Source organism: Megalops cyprinoides, chromosome 4 (genome assembly GCF_013368585.1).
Source record: "Megalops cyprinoides isolate fMegCyp1 chromosome 4, fMegCyp1.pri, whole genome shotgun sequence".
Classification (NCBI taxonomy): domain Eukaryota; kingdom Metazoa; phylum Chordata; class Actinopteri; order Elopiformes; family Megalopidae; genus Megalops; species Megalops cyprinoides.
In genome coordinates this window covers 10,929,475-10,952,284 of record NC_050586.1, presented here as the reverse complement: position 1 = coordinate 10,952,284, position 22,810 = coordinate 10,929,475, and the positions used below count along the sequence as shown (strand labels likewise).

The following is a 22,810-nucleotide window of genomic DNA, read 5'->3' as shown; positions in this document are numbered from 1 at the left end:
TTATGACAACTCTCTTTGGAAATGGGGTAATATGGGGGTAGTCTTCAAGGTCTTGATTCATCAGACACTTTCATAAGACGTTTGTTATACTGTAGGCAAGGTATCCAAGGCTTGGGTCCTGTTAAGAAATAATCTCACTTGGAGAAGTGGCAGCCTATGTACAACAAGTGATCTTGGGAAAAGGACAACACATAAGGAAATGAAGTGTGTAAAATATTCATTCCAATATGCGTTTAAGAAACTTACTAAAGTACCAACCTGGCTGTTAATTTTGTAATTTTATTAATATTATTATTGATAACGAAACAAAGTAGGCACATGAGATGTACACAACCTTTCCTAACATTTGATGGCATGTATCATGAGATGTCCAACCTGGTGGTAAGCAAAAGTGCTCATTCTGAAACTGAAATTACACTCTTTCTTGTAACAAGATAAGTGAGATGAGAACTAAATGCGGGATAGTCTATTTTCAGGTGCAGCCTGCCCAACAGACATTAGCTGTATGTCAAACTGCAGCTGAACCACTCTAAATCCGCTGACCCCTTTAAGGCTGTGTGAAGCGGGTTGACCTGATGTTACTGGAAGAACACGTGAAGTAGTACGCATCAAATTTGAATTGCCCTACTGCATAACGTCATTCTTTTTCACACTGGAAAATTACAAGCGGTTGCATAGTAGGGGTTTTCATGTTTCTGTGGCAAAGAATTAGGGGGGAGGGCGACATTTTAGCAAGAAAGAGAGCTAACAGTGAAATTCTGTTAATATTGTGGAATATTTTTTTTTTCACGAAACGTATCCCGCGTTCTCGCACAAGATAACTGCAAATTAGTCTACCTGTTTCAGTTGTTTTTCCATAGTTCTTTGACTTGCAAATAACCCACAATTGACTTGTATGGACTAGCAAATGGAATTCAAATGTACTTCCAACTGGCTACCGCTTTGAAACTGAATGTGAAATGTAATTCTTTAAAGTAAAAACGGCAATTTCCTTGATGGTAGCAGAGGCTCTTTAAGACTTCCGTTCTTTCAAAAGTCACGAGACAATCGCTGCCTCTCCTTTTCTTGGCAGCACGTGATATCTGGGAAACAGTGTTTATATTACAGCGTGCATTCCTAAATCCTCACCTTTCGTTCCTGGTGTTGACTGTTGTCATTTGTCACTACTTGTCTAATAAAATATTGTCTTGTAGTTTCCACTGCTAATGAGGTAAACTGTTTTTGTTGGAGCCATATGTGCTTGTCAGCAATAACGCTGTTTTTTTTTAACAGCTGTGTTAAAACACTGTTCCTTTGCCGTGTTTAAACGACCTGAGAATCGGCTCCACACAGAGTCGACAGCACCACACAATACATTTATTGGAACTTAATTCTCACTTTCTCAACACAGTACTCATTCATGTCTTGCACAAACCAGAAACTGCACCCAAACGTGCAGAATGTTGTAACATAAAACACTTGTAATGCGGTGAAACGAAAGCAACAAGCTGTGACATGCACCAGGACCAACTTTACTCACACTCGGAAGTCCATTTGGCACAGCCCGTGAAACATGGAATGCCCATTCGTTAATTGCACTGAATTACCACTAGGTGTCACTATCAAATAGTTTTGGGTGGTGGTAGCTTTACAGTTCTTAGGAGTACAAGGTTTTATATGTGTTTTTACATTGTGTAGTCAGCTAAGCGTTTTGGAATACGTATGCATAAAAATAACTTTCAAATAAAGAGAATATAATTCCAATATTATTAATATAATGAGTGATCATGGAAGAAAAAAAATGTAATTTTGCATTTATTTGTCTTGTTTTAGAAGTTAAAATTCAGTATCTTTCTATGTATTCTTTCAGCAGATGTTTTCAGCATTTGCATTGACACTCATAGGCTTGTTGGAATAAACCTGACAGAAAATAACAGCAGCAAGAGCAGAACAAAGATAAGAACTGTATGTGTCACAGCTCACTGTTCATTTCAGACAGGTCAACAGATTACATACATACACATACAAAGGTATTAACAATGAGTTCTTGGTAATGTCAAGATACGGTAGACAAAAGCTTGTGGACAGAAGGCAAAACTTGTGTGTTGTCATTATCTATCAGTGTGAGTCATTTTTCACGCTGTGACATTACCTTGATTGAACTTTTCCTGTGTCATTCAATGGGCTGCTCACTCTCAGGCCTTGGGTCAGGTGGCAGCAGTGCCATCATTAAAATCTAATGCGTTTTAGCTCAGAGAACAATGCCTACAGGATCACCTGACACTACCCTGATTTGAATCACTCAGCCTCTCACGCTGCATGCTCAGCAATCAATGAAACGGTGAATTTTTATTTAGCGCGGTGCCCCTATGCAACGAAACTGCCGCAGAGAACCACACAGAAGATTCATCTGAAAAATTATTGCAAATTATACTGCAGAAAGGTAACAACAGGACTACGGAAGAAATAACCAAATCTCAATGTAACTATATCAATATGGTAACACAAAGACAAAAATTGGCTGGGCAAAGAACATCAAGGCAGGTAGGTATAGCAAATGTACCAACGGAGACTGATAGAAAGAGCATAAGTACTCTTGTCCAGACATACAAGTGATCATCATGGCATCATGTTATGGACAAAGACAAACATAAGTTGCATTGAAAGAACTGTCAAAAGCCATGGGTGCAATGCGTGCCTTTTTTTCATAGTTTAACAATTTCACCAAAGCCCTGGGTATTCAGAAAGTCTGTAAGATGGCGGAAAGATCCATATTTAGATTCAACATTCAGATTCACCAAACGAAACGCAGCTCTGGACAGGTCTTCCCAGCATTGTCTCTGAATGCAGCTCCACAGCAGGCCATCAAAAAGCAACTTATTCCCACTCTACCTTTCAAAAACCTATTTATCTGTCCCCATCCAATAAGAGGCCTGCTGCTTGCGACGCATCCAATCAAGTAAGGGCAGAGCCCGAATCTCCGGCCAATCCCAGCCGGCATTCTAATGTGGCCCATCTTTATCAAGAAGGTGTCAGTCCTTTTCAAGGTACTTCTTATTTATTACCTCACTGGAAAGTGCTGGGAAAAGGCATTTGTCTTAAGGAGCAACTGTAACACTGATTCCGGTGGTCACACAGCTGATGTTTGCCTTGGAATTACTGGACAATGGCACAAAACAGGTGAAAGAGGAAAAGAGAGCTCTGGTTTTATGTTGGTGTCTCCCTGCTGATTTCTGGGAAACCACACAACCACTGAAGCTGATATTGCAGAACTGGCTCGGTCCCCTCCGAAAGACCGGAGTGTTTCACCATTAACAGCACCCCCCTTCAACAAACTTCAGGGGGGCGAGAGGACTACACCAGAAAAAAGTCCCATTGGACAGAGCCCTGGAGGCTTTTCATGTGGGGTTAAAAATTGAGCGAGCTCGTCGAGACAGCTGGCGTCTGAGGATCTCCCCATGGATCCCAACATCCCGGGGTCTTTCCTGTTCAACAACGGCCTGAACCAGTTCCCCTCAGACATCAAGGCGCCCATGTGCCAGTACTCGGTGCAGAACTCCTTCTACAAGCTCAACCCCGGCCTCAACAGCCAGCTGCAGGCGGGCACGCCCCACGGCATCAGCGACATCCTCAGCCGCTCCATGGTGGGCGCCCCCAGCACCACCCTCCTCTCCGGCTACTCCCCCATGGGGGGCTTCGGGACTGTAGCCACCCCAGGTGTTTACTACAATCGGGATTACAACCCCTCTCTGAGCGGCTTCTCCAAGCCTGGCTCGGAGTGCCCCGTGAAGGGTCGCAGCGGGGGCTGCTGGGGAGAGGCGGGGTACGAGTGGAGAGGAGGGAGGCAGCCGTGCAGCAACAGTGAGTCCACCCCGCTCTCACCTCAGCACTGTCTGCAGTCATTCTGTCGCTGGGCAATTGAGCTGTAACACTGATGCGTGAGTTTGTAAGAAAGATTTCATTCTCGCAAGAGAGAATAGTTTGTGCTTTCATATGCCTACCATGGGCCAATGACTGACACCTAAAACTTATTCTAAATGATTCAAGAGCATCTACCTTGTTCTAAAGGTTATTTTACATAGAATTACTCTAGAAATAGATTTGTGTGAAAAATGTTTTAAAAATGGCAGTGATGGTAATTTTGAGACAAAAACATTTATTACAACTTCGGATCATAGGACATTCCTTTATCTTGCATCACTGAAACAAACGCATACAGAACACATTAATGTAGCATTTACACGTATTTCTGTTTTTCACATTCAAACAAGCTTACAAAGTCCAATGTGAAATATGGTAGCATTTTAAACGAAAAATGTATATCGTTTTTTCTTGAGATTTTTTATTACTAGTCCTTGTCACTCTTTGTTGCAGCAACCAATGTATGGGAATAGTTAAAAATCTATTTTTCGTCATGAATTATTATCCGTTTTATGGATAACTCTGGTTCAGTTTCTTTTTCACAACTAACACTTTTTGAAAAATAAGTTTCAAATCATATTAAAGCATTCAAATGCAATATAAGAAATCATCAACATGATATGATAATCACACCAAATCAAAACAAAATGAAGTCTGTGGAATGGAATATTAACAAATTGCTCTATTGCATGTAAAATATGAAATTGTTTAAACATCTACTCTATAATACAAGTCAAAAAATTTTAAGGATTTTATAATAGTAATTATGTATTAGTAAAATATTATGACCAATGAATGTACGTAATACAAATTCCAATGTATTATACTTTGAAAAAATGGGTTCAGAAATTATTAATGTGTTTTTTAATTTCATATTATGCTTAGCCGTGTTGTGGGTCAGTGCCGAAAGATCGCCACTGCCAATACTACTGAGATAAATACATAGTTATTCTTTGTTGGACATTTGGTTTTGTTATTTCCTACAGTTAGCTGTTTTTAGACTAGTCGACATTAAGGGCTATATCTGTAAATCTCAAGCAACAAGCTTAAAGGAACTGAGTACTGTTCATAACATATGGTCATATTATGAGCTTGCCAATGCTTTTAATGTTCCTCAAATCTTGTTCTTATCTTTTCTCACAGTTCTTTTCTATAAGCCCTTTTAAATAGAAGGAATTGATTATTACAAACATATTTCAGAGATCAATTACATCTAAATGTTATAAGATAGTCAATATCTGTATAGAATTTTATAAAAACTGCAGTTTAATGGTATTTCTAGGATACTCTGTTCTGCAGTGCTGAAAGGTTCCACACATAAGAAAAGCGTTGATGAGTGGTAGACCATACAGGATGGTTTGTAGCTGCCCACACAGACCGCAACTTTCACACATCCACATGTGACTGTGGCACCTCAACATTCTCTGTTGAAGGTTTCAAAGAAATATGCAAACCAAACAACGCAGTTTGTAGCAAAGGAAGACAAGCCTTACAGGGCCCTCTGTCCTAATAAAGTGAACTGAGGATTTTACAGCCATTCCAAACAGACTGTCTGGATCTTTCACCAGGAGCGAATGGGAACAGGGCTGGTGTGAAGGGGACTTATGCTGTGTTCTGTCTCCAGGCACCGGGCACCTGGCTGAGGTGGCGGGCAGGAAGAAGCACACCAGGCCCACCTTCAGCGGGCACCAGATCTTCGCCCTGGAGAAAACGTTTGAGCAGACCAAGTACCTGGCCGGGCCGGAGAGAGCCAGGCTGGCGTACTCACTGGGCATGACAGAATCCCAGGTCAAGGTAAACCTCCTCGCTCAAAGGCAGACACTCACACACAAACAGACATACTCACACACATACGTCTGCATGATCAGGTGCATAACTAAAGAACACAAATGCATGTGCATATATGTGTAGCACACACTCTGGTACAGAAAAAAGAGTACCACCACATTTATTTATAGATGCATATAGCTTATTTCGTACACACTACAATTTTTTTTCTTTAATCACTCATGATGAGACTTCAATAATTTCATACTCATTCACATTTCATGTAATAACATTATACACTTATTGCCAGTATGATGTTCTTGAAATGTATGTGGAAAATATGATGTATGTGAAAAATGCAAGTGGATATGAAATACAAGTTTTTGAGCAGTACTCTAATTTAAATAGCAGATGTAGCAGGTTCTTGGACTCATCGTGAATGTGCTGCTACCTACAACAGCAAAGGAATTAATGCAGGAAAATGTAAGGTGTTGCGATACAGAAAAAAACTAAACTGTGACTATCAATTTGGCTTTAAACAAATAATGTATGCAAAATTGAGCTGAATTTTAAACACTCTGTACATTTAGTTGCCTTCCTAACCTGACAGGTACCCATAGTGTGTGGGATATATGAGAAAATAAAACTAAGGGAAAGCATTCACTAGAGCATTTTTGTGTAAATATGTTCTTTTCCAGACTTCATATGAAATAGCTATCTTAGGTATTTTTAATAATTTCAGTTTTTACAGTACCAGTTTGGACACATCTGATAAGGATAATACGAAACATGCATTCAAAGACATTTTTATCTAAAGACTTACGCTTAAATGCTTGAAAATTTTTTCTTAGACAAATATAAATAGTGATGTTGATGCCTATGTATGCCTTTTCAATTTTTTTTATTTTAAAAACTATTTTTGGCTACTGCACAGAATGTAAAGTATAAGATAGTTTTGATTTGTTTATAACACTTTTTGGTCATTGCATAATTCCATATGTGTTACTTCATAGCTTTGATGTCTTTACTATTGTTTTCAAATGTGGAAAATAATTAAAATAAAGAAAAATCCTTCTATGAGTATGTGTGTCCAAACTTTTGACTGGTACTCTATATAGATGTTAAATGATGATTATGTGGTAAATATTAATAATAGCTTCAGTGTGCAGACCTGGATGGCTCTTTAATTGACTAGACGTGTAGTAAAATCAAATTCACTTGTAAGTTGCTTTGGATCACTTGTAAGTCACTTTGAATAAAAGCGTCTGGCAAATGAAATAATGTAAATGTAAATGTAATTGATTAATGATGAAATACAGGCAGCGAACCACTTGACTTAAGCAGGTCTTCCTCCACAGGTGTGGTTCCAGAACCGGCGCACCAAATGGCGGAAGAAGAGCGCATCTGAGCCCACCTCCACCCAGGCATCCCGCGGGGAGCAGGGAGGGGATGCCTCAGAGAATGAGGTAGAGGACGAGGAGTACAACAAGCCCTTGGACCCCGACTCTGATGATGAGAAGATCCGTCTGCTCCTGCGAAAGCATCGCCGGGCCTTTTCTGTTCTCCGACTCGGCCCACACCACGTCTGACACACACACACACACACACACACACACGCGCACACAGTACAGAATGACACCCTGTTGAAGGCACACATTGCCCTGTACTGTTTAACATCAACTAACATCAACTGTCACACTGAAACACAGGTATTCACAAACATGTTGACATGTTAGCACTTAGCCACAAAGTCACTGTCACATGTATTAGCCAACTGGTCCACTCACATGATGAGTCAACATAAACTTGCACAGTGGATGCAATTCACTTATCAGGGCATAAATCCATTCACACTGCAGCACACCCCTCTCTTCTTTGTTAAGACTCAATCAAATGCTAGAGACCAGTTTCCACATGTCAGATTGGCACTAAATAAAGCCTGGCTTGACATTTTAACCCACTTCTCTGGAATCAACTGGTCATTTTGGACTGGCCCGCTGGACAAGCACATTTCAAAAGGGTTTAATCACGCACACTAAAAAAGGGGCGTCGCCAACAGGCTTGTGTAAATTTACTGTAATTTGTCACTGTAAATCTGTGATTGTGGTGATGTTCAAAGTGCTATTCCACTACAAAATATCCACAGGTACCAACACCTGGTTTCCATGAATGTAAATATGACTTCAAACTGAATTCCAATAATTTATTGTAAAGCGGACTGGGTGCCTGAAACTGCGGTTTCTCAACCGGTATTGTCCATTCGGCTGGCTAGTGTGGCGTTGTGGTTCTTGTTTTTCAAAAATGCATGCATTTTTAGACAAAACAATTCCTGAACCCATAGCTTCAGCCATCTAAAAGCTGTGTAAATGAACTGAGAAATTGTATAATAAAAGACTATGGATTACTGGTGGAGTGTAGTTGTTTTTATGTGAAATTCTTTTTGCTGGCTTCAACCACTTTGTAATCTGATAAAAAACAACTTTGACCCACGCTACCAATGCAAATGAACTATCATGCAACTGATAACAGATGGACAATGGTTGTACCAAAAAAAAACTGCTGACAAAGAGGTGTAGAACACGGCCTCCACTTTCCAATAAGTGAATGGGTCAAAGATCAGCCCTGTGAGTATGATCTGAGTGTTTAAGTGAATGTTGTAGCTGAGCCTGTGGTGGACAAAACAAAGGCCAGATGTCTGCCTGGTTGACCACACAGTCAATTTCACTGTGTTTTATTTCCATAGGACTTCCTTGACTTCTCACTTCACTGATGAGCTGAAATCAGTAGAGATGACCAGAGGTCTGAAGGGGAGTCCAATGCTGAGAGGCTTGTGTCCTTGGCAACAGCTTGATAATGAACCTCTGGAGACCCATCTGCAAAGAGGTTTGAGGGCCACTGTGTATTAGTAGTATTTTGCCAACCTGATCAGCGCTGCATTTCAACTAGTATGCCTTTACAGGTGGAGGGGTACTGAAGTAAACAGTAAACATGTTAATGTATCACCATAAGGAACGGAAAGAGGCAGAAAGAAATTCTAAAAACAGCTGCCCTCCAGGACTAGTGTTTGATCAACACACAGAAAAATACACAAGACAAATTCTCAAAATCAACCTTAATTGCTTCATTCAATGAAAATACCCACAGCCAGAGTGTATGTTGAATATACAGTTTATGTGAGAAAATACAATAGAAACATTGATATGTCATTTACAAGATAAAACATTCACTCCTGCTGCTGCAAGTTAAAATAAGATGGTCTGATGACACATGACACCTTTGAATGCTGAATGATTTAGTGGTCAAGATGAAATATGTATGATGGTGATAGAAATGCTGTATATTTTCCATCATCCCTGGGACAAACAGTCAGGGAAATATATATCTTCTCTGAACATATGAAATTACAATATGTCACAAATGTATCAAGTATGAATGGTTAATTAAACACCACAATGGAGAGGAAAATGTATAAGACACCATTCAGTTCTTGGCACTGTTACATATCTCTACGCACATGCCGTGGCCTTTTCTTTATAAAACACTATGACAATGAGCCTAGTCTCCTAAAGACCTCCTTTGTTACTGTCTGTACTCCTATCTGCCCATTATGTTTTCTTGCACTGGCGGGCTTGATTTCACAATGACTAACAGCTGGTTACAGTGAGAATGCTGCCGTATCGGCCTATGGATGGCTTTGCTCGCACCGTGTGCTGTAGGTGAATTAGCAGTGGCCCAATCACGTGACAATTTGTCTTCTCACATCTAACTATGGTGAGGAGCAGATTCTGAGCAACACATCATTTCGGCCGTTTTTTTTTTTTTCCTTCTCTGGCCCTCAACCCGCATTGATCTGAACAACTTCGCCCATCTCCAAGAAAAAAAAATAAATAAGTGTAAAAAAAAAAAAACAAAACAAAATGTCCCATATCACCTTGAGGAAGCAGATTTAATATCCCATCTATTTCAGTTAACGCCATTGGCAGGCAGCCTGACTTTGCTGTGCAAAATGTCACTGTATAAGGGAACATGCCTGAGGCCCCGGCCCCGTGTATATACTGGCTGGATACCAGGCTTCGTGCCTCAGTGGGTGTGTCTTTACAGTGGACAATTAAACACTGATGAGTTTTTGTATGAGAAGTCTATGGAGCTTCCAAAGCAGTGGCTTTCATTAAATAGATTTATACCTACAGGAAATTGTCTTTGGGAATTCAACAGGCCTTGGTTATGTGGAGACTGAGAAACTAGGTGAACTTCCTGAACACTTTCAGTCTCAGCATATAGCTCAAAGTAGGGCTTTGTTCTTTTGAAAACATTTGAAGTCCTGTGCGTCTGAAAGCACTTAGACAGTTTGCGATTAGGTCCTGTGAATAAAAAAGACACTGATTAAAGGTTCAAGAGAGTCTCTCACCGCTCTTACCCTAAAGGTAACCTGACAAGACAGATACCACATTTTCAGCTCTCAAGAATTGTAAAAGGAAAGAAGCTTAGAGGCTGAGACAGCCCATTCAAGAAGAATAATCACGAAACGGATTCTTTTTTTTTTACAAGCTGCACAGTTCAAGTACTTACAGCATACTGGAAAATTATCTGGGGCAAGAAGACGTTTTAAAATGTTGTATATTTATGTACACACTTCCATAGATAAGATAAAATATGAATGTAGTGTTTTTAAGACCATAAAAGGACATTAACAGCATCAGTGCTTTCAATTTAATGATATTGCTGGCCTCATAATGAACTTCAGAGCAAACACATTCCCTGTGGTCAACAGAAAGCCAAATACAGGCTTTACATTTTGCTGCCCTTATCATGGAAGGATTGCTACAAGTAAATTATTGACAAATGAGCCTTCTTACATCCACTCTGATAATCTGGATTATCGATTGTCAATAAAGTTAATGAAACTCTTGAGGATCCAATTTGCATGTTCAATCATAGATAACCTATGTATTTACCTGCACCGAACTCACAACCTCCTTGTCAGTCTACAATACATCCAGGCCTGACTGATTGTCATTTGGCAAAGGCTGATCAAATAAATACCAAGGAAGGCTTTCTGATTTTACAATACGTAGGAGAGTGGAGTAAGGCTACCATGAGAAGGACTAGGGTGAGAATGAATGCTCAAGAGTTCATTACTACAAGCGTTTACAATAACTATGCAACAACAAGAAAAGTAAAAGTAGCCATAATAGTTTCACAATTAATTACAGCTTTGATTGGATACAATTTGACCGTTAAATACAAATGAATAATCTCAAATCTTGATGCCAATGAGTTTGTACACTCAAACACAAACCACTGATACAATTCAAGAGTGTAATTCAATCAAATTCTGTGTTTGTGTCTGTCCGTGTACAGGTATGTCTACGATTGTGTGTCTTTGTATGTGTGCATGTGTGCATGAGGTACTTTTACCTCATCATGTCCCAATACCATCCGATACATTAAGTGACATGGTAAACAAAGGTTGCTGGTTTTGGCAAAGAAATATTTCAACATCCACTCCTCATACGATAGCCTCAAACATCTGAGAGCATCCAAAGCAACAACCAAGCAGATGACACCATGAGAAAACACTATACAGGTTGAGGGGATGGAACCAGTGAACATAATATAACAATATGAGCTACATTTTGGTTTAAGCAGGAAAACGGGACTGCCTTCGCTACAGATGAATACTATTTACACCTTTCACCTCCCATCCCCAAAAATAAAAATGATTTTGAAGGAAATAGCTTCAAACCAAGTGAGAGGACAAAGCAACAGAATTTCTGCAACACTGCCATTGTGCTGATGTGTCAATTTAAAAAGAAAAATATTGGCTGAATAGGAAAAAATCAAGCCATTCACCAGTGAATAAAGCACTTAATGAGTATAGTTAAATGGCCTTCACAGCTGAACATACATCCTAAGAGACACATCACTGTGTAGTAATGTTGAGAACTGGCAAAGGGGGCTGTAGTATAAAATCTGCGCTCCAAAAACAGCACACACAGCACCTCAATGTCTCAAAGAATCAACATATACTTGAACAGTCCAGCCCAAAGTCCAAACTGTCCCTTCCATTGCATGCTGTGGCTTACATCTGCGGCTGTTAAAATTCCAAAGCCTGCAGCTAGTAAGCGTCTAATTAAAAGTCTAGGGGAAGGCAAAGCCGCACTCCAATGTGTGGGATTTCCATATTTCAGACCCTTCTGAAGGCTTCTAAATCTGTCCCCAGTGATCTTGCAAATTCTGTATTGATTTAAACGGCGGTGTGACCGTCGCCGTGACAGCTGGGGCAGGCAGCATGGCGCTCCCAGACATGGCTGAGTAAAACATTTACTTAGAGTTAAGTACATGTGTGAGGGTAAACCAGGACAGTACTTAAAAGTGAAAAAACACATGCCATCCACCCCCAGAATAAAAGGAGTTCACGTCCTTTCTTAATTAAGTTTCTTGTTTTGCATAAAGGGACAGGCAGGTAATTTGCAATGCTGACAAATCATGTTAGCAGCTATTGTTTATCGTGTTTCTTTCTTTCGCAAGTATCTGCTGACACTAGAGAGGAAACAAAATAAAAATAAGGAAAAAATGATGGGAAACATGAATAATAGCCATGTCTGTCGCTTAGATCCACGTGGTCATTTCTGATGGATGCTTGCGGGGTTAAAAACATGACCGTACACAAGAACTGTGAGAGAACTGTTGACTGACTGCAGTCAGGGCTCTTACTCGGAGACACAGAGAGCTGTTGGTGTATGTCTGTCTGTCTGTCTGTCTTTCCCTGTCTTGAACTCTTAGGGAGCTGGGTGCTCTGGAGCAGGCTGACTGGAGTCTGAGGGAGGGCAGTAGTGAGGAACGCACTGTGGACACAGAGAGACACCCACCACTAGCGCTGCAGCGCTAGTCTGTGGGAAGGCAGCCATCTCACGAGGTGGGAGAACAGGATGATCTCAGACAGGAATCACGCGCTTCTTCCTCCCTCCTTCCTCCCTCGACTTCCAGGGATTGGGTGGCCGAGTGCACTGGAAGCCCCCACTACATCTGCCGGTGATTCACGCACTCGGTTAACATGACCCCCCCAGCCACGTGCTTCAGCAGTAAAGAATGGAAGTCTGGAAATTTCCATCATGTGGTGGGGGAATTTGGCTTCTGTTGCATTGTGGGAATGGACACAGTCACACTGGGAGGGATCATGTTTCAGACCACAGGGCCTTGGAAGAGTTTGGCAATGTTAACACTAATGCTACACAGCGAATGTGTAATGCTGATGGCAGACAGTCTGTGACAGCACCCCAAGTTTAGCCATGCACGTGCATGAGGACAAGGACTGGTTCCACAGAGTAAAACAGGGAGTCATTGCTGGGGCTTTGTACAGGTCATGCAGTGGTCAGAGAGAGGGGTCCCTTTAACAGTGTATCACTGTCCCACACTGCCGGGTACTTAAAGGGGGAGGGGCAAAGAATCTAGGCCGGTCAGATGACTTCCTGTGGGCGGGGCTGGAATGTGTGATTTCCGACCCCTCATTTCACAGATGCTGGCTCACCTGGCAGGAAAGAGAGGAAAGACATGTAAATACACAATTACTGGAATTGTTGTTTTGCTTATTGTTTGGAGAGGATGCTGTTTTAGGACCTCAGCAACATGCATCGCTATTAGCCAAGCTGAACCGCACAGCCGGCATTTGGATGCAATAATCTTGGCTTAACACATTTAATTGTTACAACTTCATTAGGACTGCTCTCTGCTGGAACACCTGTGGTTTTAGAGACCTCGGTGCATTGGCTCCTTTAAATTAAAGGCTAATTGTCAGGGCTGGGGGGCCTTCTGCGTATGGCAGGCAGGTTTTCGGCACTGTTAGATTCTGGAGAAGATGGATCTGGACGAAAGGGGAGAGCATCTCATGGAAAGACCATAAAAACAGCGGCAAAACAAAATCTCTGCAGTAAAAATGCCAATACACGACGGGGCACAATAAATTCCTGCCTGGCCCGCGCAGGCGCCCGTAATTAATGAACACCGGGCCGGGTGCGTTCCAATGACATTGCACTTGGCCTAGCCCCAGCCAGGAGCAGTGACAGAGGTGGGGGATTCAATAGACATAGATCAGGAAAAGTGCTGATGGCCCTACTACATTATGCACAAAGGAGCCGGCGCGCCCCAGCTGCACTTCATCTTGGTTAATATCCCCCCGCGCCGCGCCGCGCCGCGCTGCGGCTCTCCTGGGACACGCAGTGAGGGCAGTGGTCGGGACACAGAGGCTGGGGGCTGCAATCACTCTCCGAGAGAGAGGCACTCACACACTCGCACGTGCCCAAGGATATACACACAGGCACACTGGCGCATACATAAGAAGATACACTTGCATATACACACATGCACACATGTATAGGCACAAGTACACATACACATGCGCATATGCACGCACTCACATCCCAACACACACACACACACACACACACACACACACAGTGAAGGGGCTCTTTACTAACGTTCCATTAGCACTACAAGAAAAGGCAAGGAAATACAACTGCTTGTATGTGTGCTCTCTGCAGACAGGTTCCTTGTGAGTAATGACAGGAGGGCTGTGACAGTGTTGTCTTGGTGCGTGTGCAGGCGACAGCCCCTGTGCCCAGCACGTACCCACAACCTCTCCCCATTCCGCAGGGCTCCAGCCTCTGCCTCAGTGGCCGTTTGTCTTCAGTGGGAAGAACAAGAAGACAGGCTGCAGAGAGAGAGAGAGAGAGAGAGAGCAGAATGACAACACAGCTTCAGCTCCTCTGGTAAGAATCTCTTTTTAGATGTGAGAGTGGAGGGGCAAGGGTGACACCTCTGTCATTACCTTGTGGTCTCCCATGCAGACACTGGGGCCCAGCGTGTTGTACACCACGTTACTCTCCCCCTCCTCTCCCTGCGCACACAAATACTCCCGTTACTGCAATCAGTCAACTGCCACAGTTCTGTATACAAGGGCCAGCCTTTCTGTGATCTCAAGCGTTCAGCAGTGAAAGTGAGAGGGTGTAAAATCTCACAAAACTGCCAAGGTCCAGGATGACCGGAATGCTCAGTCAGACAAAACTAAAGGTACTGCATGTCAACACTTGGCCTTGAAAACTTCAGTTGTGCCCGAAGTCATTGTTTTTAAATGACCTGTGTTAACATAAAGCGTTCATAGCTTTGACGCCAACCCTTTTTCTGCTTTGAAAATTTCATTTTGAGCCCTCCCACTGTGCTTCAACGGCACCAGAAAGTCACACCAAAACAATTCAAAAAAGAAATTTGTGGCGGGGGCTGGCTCTGGCAGTAAAGTCAAGCTGTTATTGTGTTGTGTACAAATGAAACCAGAACAGCAGTCTCAATAAATCCTGGGTAAAAGAGTAACAGACAGCATCATGTCTGAAAACTCTCACTGTGTCCTGGTGAGCCACGGGGGCACTAACTCACCCTGTGGATGATGTCACGCGCGGAGTGGGACATGAGGATGCGGTCACACCAGGAGGGACAGCGCGTGTTCATGTACTGCGTGGGTTTGGAGTAGTCCTCACTGTAGGGGTAACTGAGAGACAGTGGGCCGTTAGACATGGGAGAACGGGGCACACAGAGACACTGCACAGATATTCTATATTAAGACCAGATATTCAGCTCTCGTGTTCCTCGTGAAGTTCCAGCTAGTAACAAGAGACATCAGTACTGTCTGCGCTGCTATACTACACGAGATAGTATTGCATATTCATGACTATCTGGTCAGTGTATAGAAAATTCATGACCATGACAGGAACTCACCTGGGGGGAAACAGGATGTCCTCCTCAGTGATGACATCCTGGAAAGCTGTGATCTCTTTGTCATATTTCAAGAGCTGTGAGAGTGGAAATAAATGTCAGTGGCATTCAACAGGCAAGGTTTTGATTGAAATGGATGGATAATTTGGGTGCTGCCAATAAAACAGTGACCAACCACCTAAATTTCCAAAATTGCTCCCTATTTCTCATCTCACAACTTTCTCAAACAGAAGACGCATGCACTGTTAAAAAGCATATGGAAAACATGACCAAACTGTCGCGACCTGCATGAAGCAATAAGGTAATTGTTAATTATAGTTATGGTTAATATCAGCATACTATAACCATAAATAATGGTTAATTCTAGTAACAACTCTGGAATAGATGACCATGGACTGGGCAGGGTGATGTGCTGGTAAACAATGGCCCATTCTTACCGCCCTGCCGTTGTCCTCTCTGAAGACCGCCTGGTGCAAGTAGGCAAAGAGCTTGGTCTCAATGTGTAGAAGGACCTAAAGGAGGAAGAGTGGGAGATGGGTGTCAGAACCCAAGCATCCGGGCCACAGGGTTTGCGTGTTACAGTGGACCAGAAGCAGGACGGTCACCTTGTGGTCATTGTCCTTCTCCTCACAGATGATCTTCTCCACCTCGTTACTGCTGTCCTTCTTCACTGTCTGGACATCTGCTGACCGGGACAGGTTCTGACAACGGCAAGGACACGTACTGTCAAGTGATGTCTCGTTGTCTCTTTCAAACACACACATGCAAGGACATATGAATGCAGACACACGCACACACACACACACACACACACACACATGCAAGGACATATGAATGCAGACACACACACACACACACACACACACACTAACAGGTATGTGTACATCACCAGAAAATAATCCTTGCCTTCTATCCTTAATATGGTCATGAGGTAATTCACACATAAGAGAACTATGCCCTCATCTGTGTGCTTGGTCACAAACTGGACAGTCACTCTGTACAAAGTTATGTATGCAAATCGTATGCATTCAATCTTTTGTAGCCACATAAACTCAGTGGTAAACCTGTTGCAGTAATACAAACCTGTGGCAAAAATGACTGTAATATTTAAGGTAGTGCGCCCTATGGCAACATTTACTCCCACTGTGGCAATGCTTCCCGTAAAGGCACTACATGTCCAGGATGGAACCAATTATTTAGCGTCTGTGTGACTCATTTTCTAACCCTTCTGAATGCATTTCTTGTAACTTGCTCTGGGTAAGAGTGTCTGCCAGATGAGTACATTTGAATGTAAATGTAGCATTGAATGAAAGAGTTGCACAGTACCTGAACCAGACTGAGGGTGTCCAGGCGGAAGTTGAAATCTCCAAACAGGAAAAATGGCAGAGGGGTGTAGCTGCTGTCTGATACCCTGAGAAAAAAAAACAACAGAGAAAAATACTGGACTGTCAGGTGAAAGTCCCATGGCCTATGTAATACAAAGCAGGAATGAAAACAAGCCTGAGACACATTGCTCACACTCTTTTACAGACAGCTATCAAACCAGCTCTGTAACTTTCATGTTTGATCATTCGACTGATATATTTAACTGTGATGTATGATGAAATCTCTCAGGAATGTTTAGGCCTCCTCGTTTTCAATACTCACGTCTGATCTCATGCTGTTCTCTCAGACAACTAAACAGAATAAGTACTTACTCGAAATACTGAAAATCAGTTGGTCATAATGGAATTTGCACTTAAAAAGTCTTGCCTACTTTAAATCAACTCGTTGTGCAGCCTATCATGGTAAACTGAAACCTGACTGCTTTCACTGGAGTATTGAAAGTGAATACAATTTCTTGAATTGCAATAGCCATCAAAGTGATTTTAATTTCTGTATGTCCAGGCAGGGTGGTCTCGCTGCCTTAGGTTTCCTCTCATAAGCGTAAGCCTCTAACAACATATAAAAGAATGCCACTGAAAGCCACAGCATCTGAGAGATACATGCTGGAGTATATCACAGGTTTGCTAGGCAGGATGGACAGACCAGACATGACTGCGTCCAAGAGCAACGCGTGAGGACTAAACCTGTTGATGACGTAACGCAGGGCCTTCTTGCGGTTGGCAGAGTAGACAGAGGGACTGGAGTTGCAGGCGATGAGGTTGGAGGCATCGTGGAAGAGGTGGACATTGACGAGATCCAGGCCCCTGCAGAAAACACGCAGGACTGACACCTGGCCAAGACAGCTGCTGCGACAACATGCATCTCCTAGGTCTGCTTTTTGTGGTTTGCAAAAGCTTCTACAGATACTGTAGATACCCAATAAGCTTAATGGAGTCGTGATCGTTTGATAAGGATTATTATTTTGGGCCCTTACTGCTTTTGTATTAATTATGCAACCTTCGGTTTAGCAAAAGGCCATCTTCATTGGGTAGGCCCTCAGTATTCAGGTTTGGCCATCAGGTGGAAGGAAAGACATCCAGGAAGGAATATTTGCCAGATGATAAAATCTGAATACCTGCCTTGCAGGACTATACAGAATTTTTGGAAAGAGTCTAACAGCAATGCGTATGTGTGTGTGTGTGTGTGTGTGTGTTCAGGTGTATTTCTCAGACGCCCCCAGTCGTCTCAGCAGTGGTATGAGGAGCTTACTGATACCGGAGACTGCAGCTCAGGTAATACAAGCGCAAAAACACACACATTTATCACCCAGACCTGGCACTCATTCCTATTCTATACCTGCCACTGGGCAACAATTAATGTGCTTCCAACAGCCAGGCTGTGTTGACTAACTGAATGACCCTGTGGCACCCTGCGAAAGGGCTGTTTTCGTTTTAAGACCAGAGGAAGTGACACAGGAGAGCAAACAGTTACTATTGTGCGGAGGAAAGTGAGAGCTCTTAGCGGGTGGGAATCTTCCTGCGGATTTTAGCCACCAGCATGCAGTGGTTGCCAGTACTAACTGCTTGGGTGTCAGAGGGCTGTACTGTGGTGATTGTGAAGCAGCAGTGTAGCATGGCGGTAAGGAGCAGGACTCATAACTGAAAGGTTGCCAGTTTAATTCCCCACCGGGGTACTGCCGCTGTACCCTTGGGTAAGACACTTAACCCAGAATTGCTTAAGTATATATCCAGCTGTATAAATCGATAACATATATAAACTGCAACCTATGTAAGTCACTCTGGATAGGAGCATCTGCTAAATGACAATAATGTAATGACTGTGACCAATACTGTGAACCATCAGCACTTACTGGTTGTGGATGATCCACCGAGTCCTCATGTAGCCTTTCCTGGACCACTTGAACTGCAACACAATTCAAAACAAACAGTATCAGTAACAGTAAGTTATCACAGTCTCTGGGAATCAATCCAAAATAAAGCATTTGACCAACTGTTAAGGTGTGCTAAAAATACCTCCGCGGTTTGATTTCCAATAAAACAGAATACCAGACATTATGCGGTCTTTGTCTCTCTGAACATAAATACTGGGAGAATCCAGTCAGCTCTAGTCATGACTCATGACAGCCAGAAGTATGACATCTGCTTTAATCAGTAAGAGTGGATTTACAGGTCAGGTGGCATACCGATTTTGCTTCTTGGACATTGTGTAGCCTTCTACATTCTTGGGGAGGGAACCAATGACTTTCCCGTTGGTGCGGATGGCCCAGTTCCCCCCGTCACCTGTGACTCCACCCCCCTGCCAGTCGCTAAGCTCAACCCCCCAGTCCCCCCCCCCCCTCCAAAAACACTCACGTCAGGCCAGAAATTCTTTGGAAATTTTTCTTTCTCCACCGTGGCCACCCCATCCAGAGAGCCGACATATTTGTTGTGCCCCGAGACAGCTTTAAAATCTTTGACTGGGGAGGGGAGGGGAAGGGGAAGGTAAAAGAGTGAGAAAACATGCAAGCCCCCAATCAATAGACTAATGTTAGCCTCATCTCAGCAGCATACATGATAAGAGGATCTATAATCAGCCCATTAGCCTGTGTTCAGCCTGGTCCAATCTGGTTGTACAACAAGGAAAATAACGGCAGTGCAGGGAAGTTTATGAGCCTTCTATTGGCCGTTCCTTTGGAGGTTTTTCACTAGAAACGTGACCCGACTGTGCATCCCGAAAATGCAGCATTTGCTTAAAGTCCAATTTGTTCTGTTGCGACTCCCCAAGAGATGAACGCTGGCAAATGAGGTGTTCCAAAAAGTCATTAAATATTGCCAGTGCTCCAGATGGAAGGTGGCAATTGGGGACCGCCCCCTTCCCCAGTCTGAGAGGAAATATGACTTCCATAAAACCTCAGGAACACTCAGATCTGCGATTTAAATGGCTGGCAATGATTCATACTAATTTCAGATGTGCAACAACTTTGTGAAGTGTTACCTGATTTGTTTTCGTGATGCTTTCACATTTTTCATCTACGAACGCTCATTTATTTATATATTTATAATTCAGTGCTAATTCATTTTCTTTTTCTTTCCTCCCAAACTCTAACGCGAATACACTTCTTAGTGGTTAGATGACACGTTTTCATGAACACATCATCTGAGCCATGAATAATCATTAAGAAACCCAGTGTGATTATTGATTATGAAATTGAAAATAATGATTCCTACCCAACAGAAAAGCATGTGCTTTTTTGTTCCGTGTCTGCAGGTGAATCAGAAAAATGACAGAGAAATTTTGCACTCGCTATTATGCTCTAGTGTGCCTCCGTTTTAATAGCATTGGAGAAATGTGAACTGAAGAAGCATATGTGTGCACTGCTGACATGTACCCACCATAATCTCCCCTCCTCTGCAGAAATTTAGCAGGAGGATGCTACATCTTTATGTGTGAGATTATTTTTTGCTGCCGTTGGTTGAATACTTGGTTGGTTACTTGGTTGAAACAAATATTTATGAATTCAATTGCTGTGAAGAAGAGTCATAGGCCATATAAAAAACTGCATTCTTACTGTTAAAATCATACTGGTAGATGTTCTTCAGGGACTTGTGAATGAAGTACATGCTTCCAAGAGCCTAAAAAACATACAAAAAAACATACAAAATATTCATCAATACATTTGCATTATACTGTACCAATGCTACATTGGTACAGTTCTACAATGCTGCTTTTCAAATACAAATTGACTACATTATCATGGCTCTGAATAATTATTGACACTTGATTCATTTACTCCCAGCATTTCGAAATGGATCAAAGACACCTGAATAACAAAGCACTGTGTGAGGAACCGGGGCTTGGATCAGTGTCACAGTTCCCATAACAACACAGTTGTGACACGCAAACTTCTCAGAAAGCTTAATTTCCTTCAATTCATTCAGTACAATTATGCTTTGCAGATCAGAAATTTCTTGATAAGTGACGAGTAACTGGCAAAGGTACAAAGGTAAACATTGTAAAGATGCCACATGTGCACGGAGCCACAGATGAATTCCATCCTTAACTTCAACAGATCTAAACCAGCTGCAGTCTGAGTAAAAGGGAGGTCTGAAACGTTGATTTTAGGCAAGAATTACACGTTTTAGACCATATGGATTGTAGTTGCAAATATTATAATCAAATCAGCCCTACTCGTCACTCTTCTGCCCCCTTGTCTCTCTATCTCTCTTTCTCTCTCACCTCCCCCCTTCACACACACTCAGACTTCACCTTCCCATCATCCCTGACATGGCCTGACAATTTTTAATGTACTAACTGCCTGCTTCACTGATCTGATTAATCGAGCCCTGCGAGATCAATAAAAACAGAAAATTAAAACAATTTAAAAGGGATTAAGCAGTAGGCCTGCTGTCGGTGGCGGCGGCTGGAGGTGGAAGAAAAATCAGCCGCTGTCCAGAGGGTCTGTGGCGTGACGCCACGCCGCCGCCCCCCCCTCCTCCACCGACCCCCCTCCCGGCATGAAAAATCTCCCCCTGAAGAGCCGATTAATCTTCAGAGCAAAGCGATCCTCATTTAATGTGACAGAGCTGTCCCCCTGACCAGCCCAGGGTGAGTGGCGATTAGGGACGGACCTGTCCGGGCTGCAGGGGGGGGTGTTGTGAAGGGGGGGAGGGCTGTCCAGCACTGGGCCCGCCCCAGAAAAGCAGTGCTTCCTGGCAACCGCAGCTGGGTTGGGCTCTGCTGGCCTGCCATAGCCCACAGCCCTGACAAGCCCTGACAGCATTCTCACGCAGGTGCCAGCATGCACCCGGACTTTGCCTCTGTCTCTGAGGTCACTGACACTTAAGAGACAATGGGTAAGAAGCAGGGCTTGGCATGGTAACACAGTCATTACACCCCTGAGTCACATGATTGTCAGGGGCTGTCTCTCTCTGTGTCATGGAGCCAGCCTGACAGCCTAAGAACACAGAACAGAGAACACAGCTTCGAAGAGAGAGCAGTGAAGTGCAGCTTTGAAAACTATTCAAGCCCACATCCACATTTGGATTGTTGTCTTGTTTATCTGATGTTTTTAATGTGTCTATATGTTTTGTGCTGTACCACAAATTGCCTCTTGGAGGACATTAAAGTTTTTCTATCTATCTATCTATCTATCTATCTATCTATCTATCTATCACAGGATCTGTTTTGGAATACACAATACCACTGTGCCTCTACAGTTCTGCAGTTCGGTTAAAACCAAGCCTTGTCTCTTTTTCTCTCTCTCTCTCACCCACACACCCACACTCACATGGCAACAGCTTCTCCACAACACAGTCCCCCGCACACCTATCTTCATCAATCAGGCCCGTGCGTGGTTTAATAAAAATTTATTGACTTACAAGTGATTTTTTATCAAAACACCATTTGTACCGGCAGCCTGCGATTCCCCCCTCGCCCTGCCCGCGCCTCGCCCCCCCCCCCCCCCCTTCCCTGCCAGCCCCCAGCTAGCGTTGCGCTGATCGGCAGCCTCGAGGAAACAAATTGAAAATCAATGCGGGCAGCACGGGCAAAATGAGAATGAGGCCGGGGGGCCTGTGGGCTGCTCGGGGGAGAGGGCCCTACCGCCCGCACGCGGGGAGACATTGTCCCAGCTGTCCACCACTCTCCCTCCCGCTCTATTTATTGTTTACGAATGGGGGAGAATCAATAGTTTTAATCTAGAGCTAAATTTATTAACTTGCCCCCCCCCACACGCACCTGCCCCTCACCTCCCTGCGTGTGCTGGTGTCAGTGGAGAGATGCATGGATTCCCACAGAGACACCCCCCCACCCCCTCAGATAGATGGTGGGGGTTCACCTCTGGCGTGACTAGGGTTAAAGCCCTGTCAGTCTTGGCTGACGATCTTGAACTACCGTGAGAGGCGGACATGAGGGGCCGGGTCAAACTCGGACCGGACTCAGCTTCGTAGTCTTCTCTGACCGTGTAAGACCCTCCAACCCGCAATAGCCAGACACACAAGGACAGCACAAACAT

At 43.3% G+C, this 22,810-nt stretch overlaps 2 protein-coding genes across 2 annotated transcripts in view; one reads left to right on the top strand and one right to left on the bottom strand.

Annotated features, from left to right (window-relative positions):
* Nucleotides 1-3,437: 3,437 nt before the first annotated feature.
* On the top strand, nucleotides 3,438-7,256 carry nkx6.3 (NK6 homeobox 3). Its single transcript, XM_036525982.1, has 3 exons — nucleotides 3,438-3,840; nucleotides 5,525-5,694; nucleotides 7,026-7,256. The coding sequence occupies exons 1-3, from the start codon at nucleotides 3,438-3,440 to the stop codon at nucleotides 7,254-7,256; spliced, it is 804 nt and encodes a 267-aa protein (XP_036381875.1).
* A 1,590-nt stretch (nucleotides 7,257-8,846) lies between these two features.
* inpp5l (inositol polyphosphate-5-phosphatase L) overlaps nucleotides 8,847-22,810 on the bottom strand; it is a 29,468-nt gene continuing 15,504 nt past the window's right edge. Inside the window, exons 5-16 of the mRNA XM_036527090.1 lie at nucleotides 20,366-20,429; nucleotides 19,170-19,273; nucleotides 18,668-18,720; nucleotides 17,502-17,621; nucleotides 16,759-16,843; nucleotides 16,038-16,133; nucleotides 15,870-15,944; nucleotides 15,436-15,509; nucleotides 15,097-15,208; nucleotides 14,495-14,563; nucleotides 14,296-14,377; nucleotides 8,847-13,198 (exon numbers count right to left, since the gene is read on the bottom strand). Of these exons, the coding sequence (XP_036382983.1) occupies nucleotides 14,336-14,377; nucleotides 14,495-14,563; nucleotides 15,097-15,208; nucleotides 15,436-15,509; nucleotides 15,870-15,944; nucleotides 16,038-16,133; nucleotides 16,759-16,843; nucleotides 17,502-17,621; nucleotides 18,668-18,720; nucleotides 19,170-19,273; nucleotides 20,366-20,429 (894 nt within the window). The 3' untranslated portion in view covers nucleotides 8,847-13,198; nucleotides 14,296-14,335. The remainder of the gene's footprint in view (nucleotides 13,199-14,295; nucleotides 14,378-14,494; nucleotides 14,564-15,096; nucleotides 15,209-15,435; nucleotides 15,510-15,869; nucleotides 15,945-16,037; nucleotides 16,134-16,758; nucleotides 16,844-17,501; nucleotides 17,622-18,667; nucleotides 18,721-19,169; nucleotides 19,274-20,365; nucleotides 20,430-22,810) is intronic.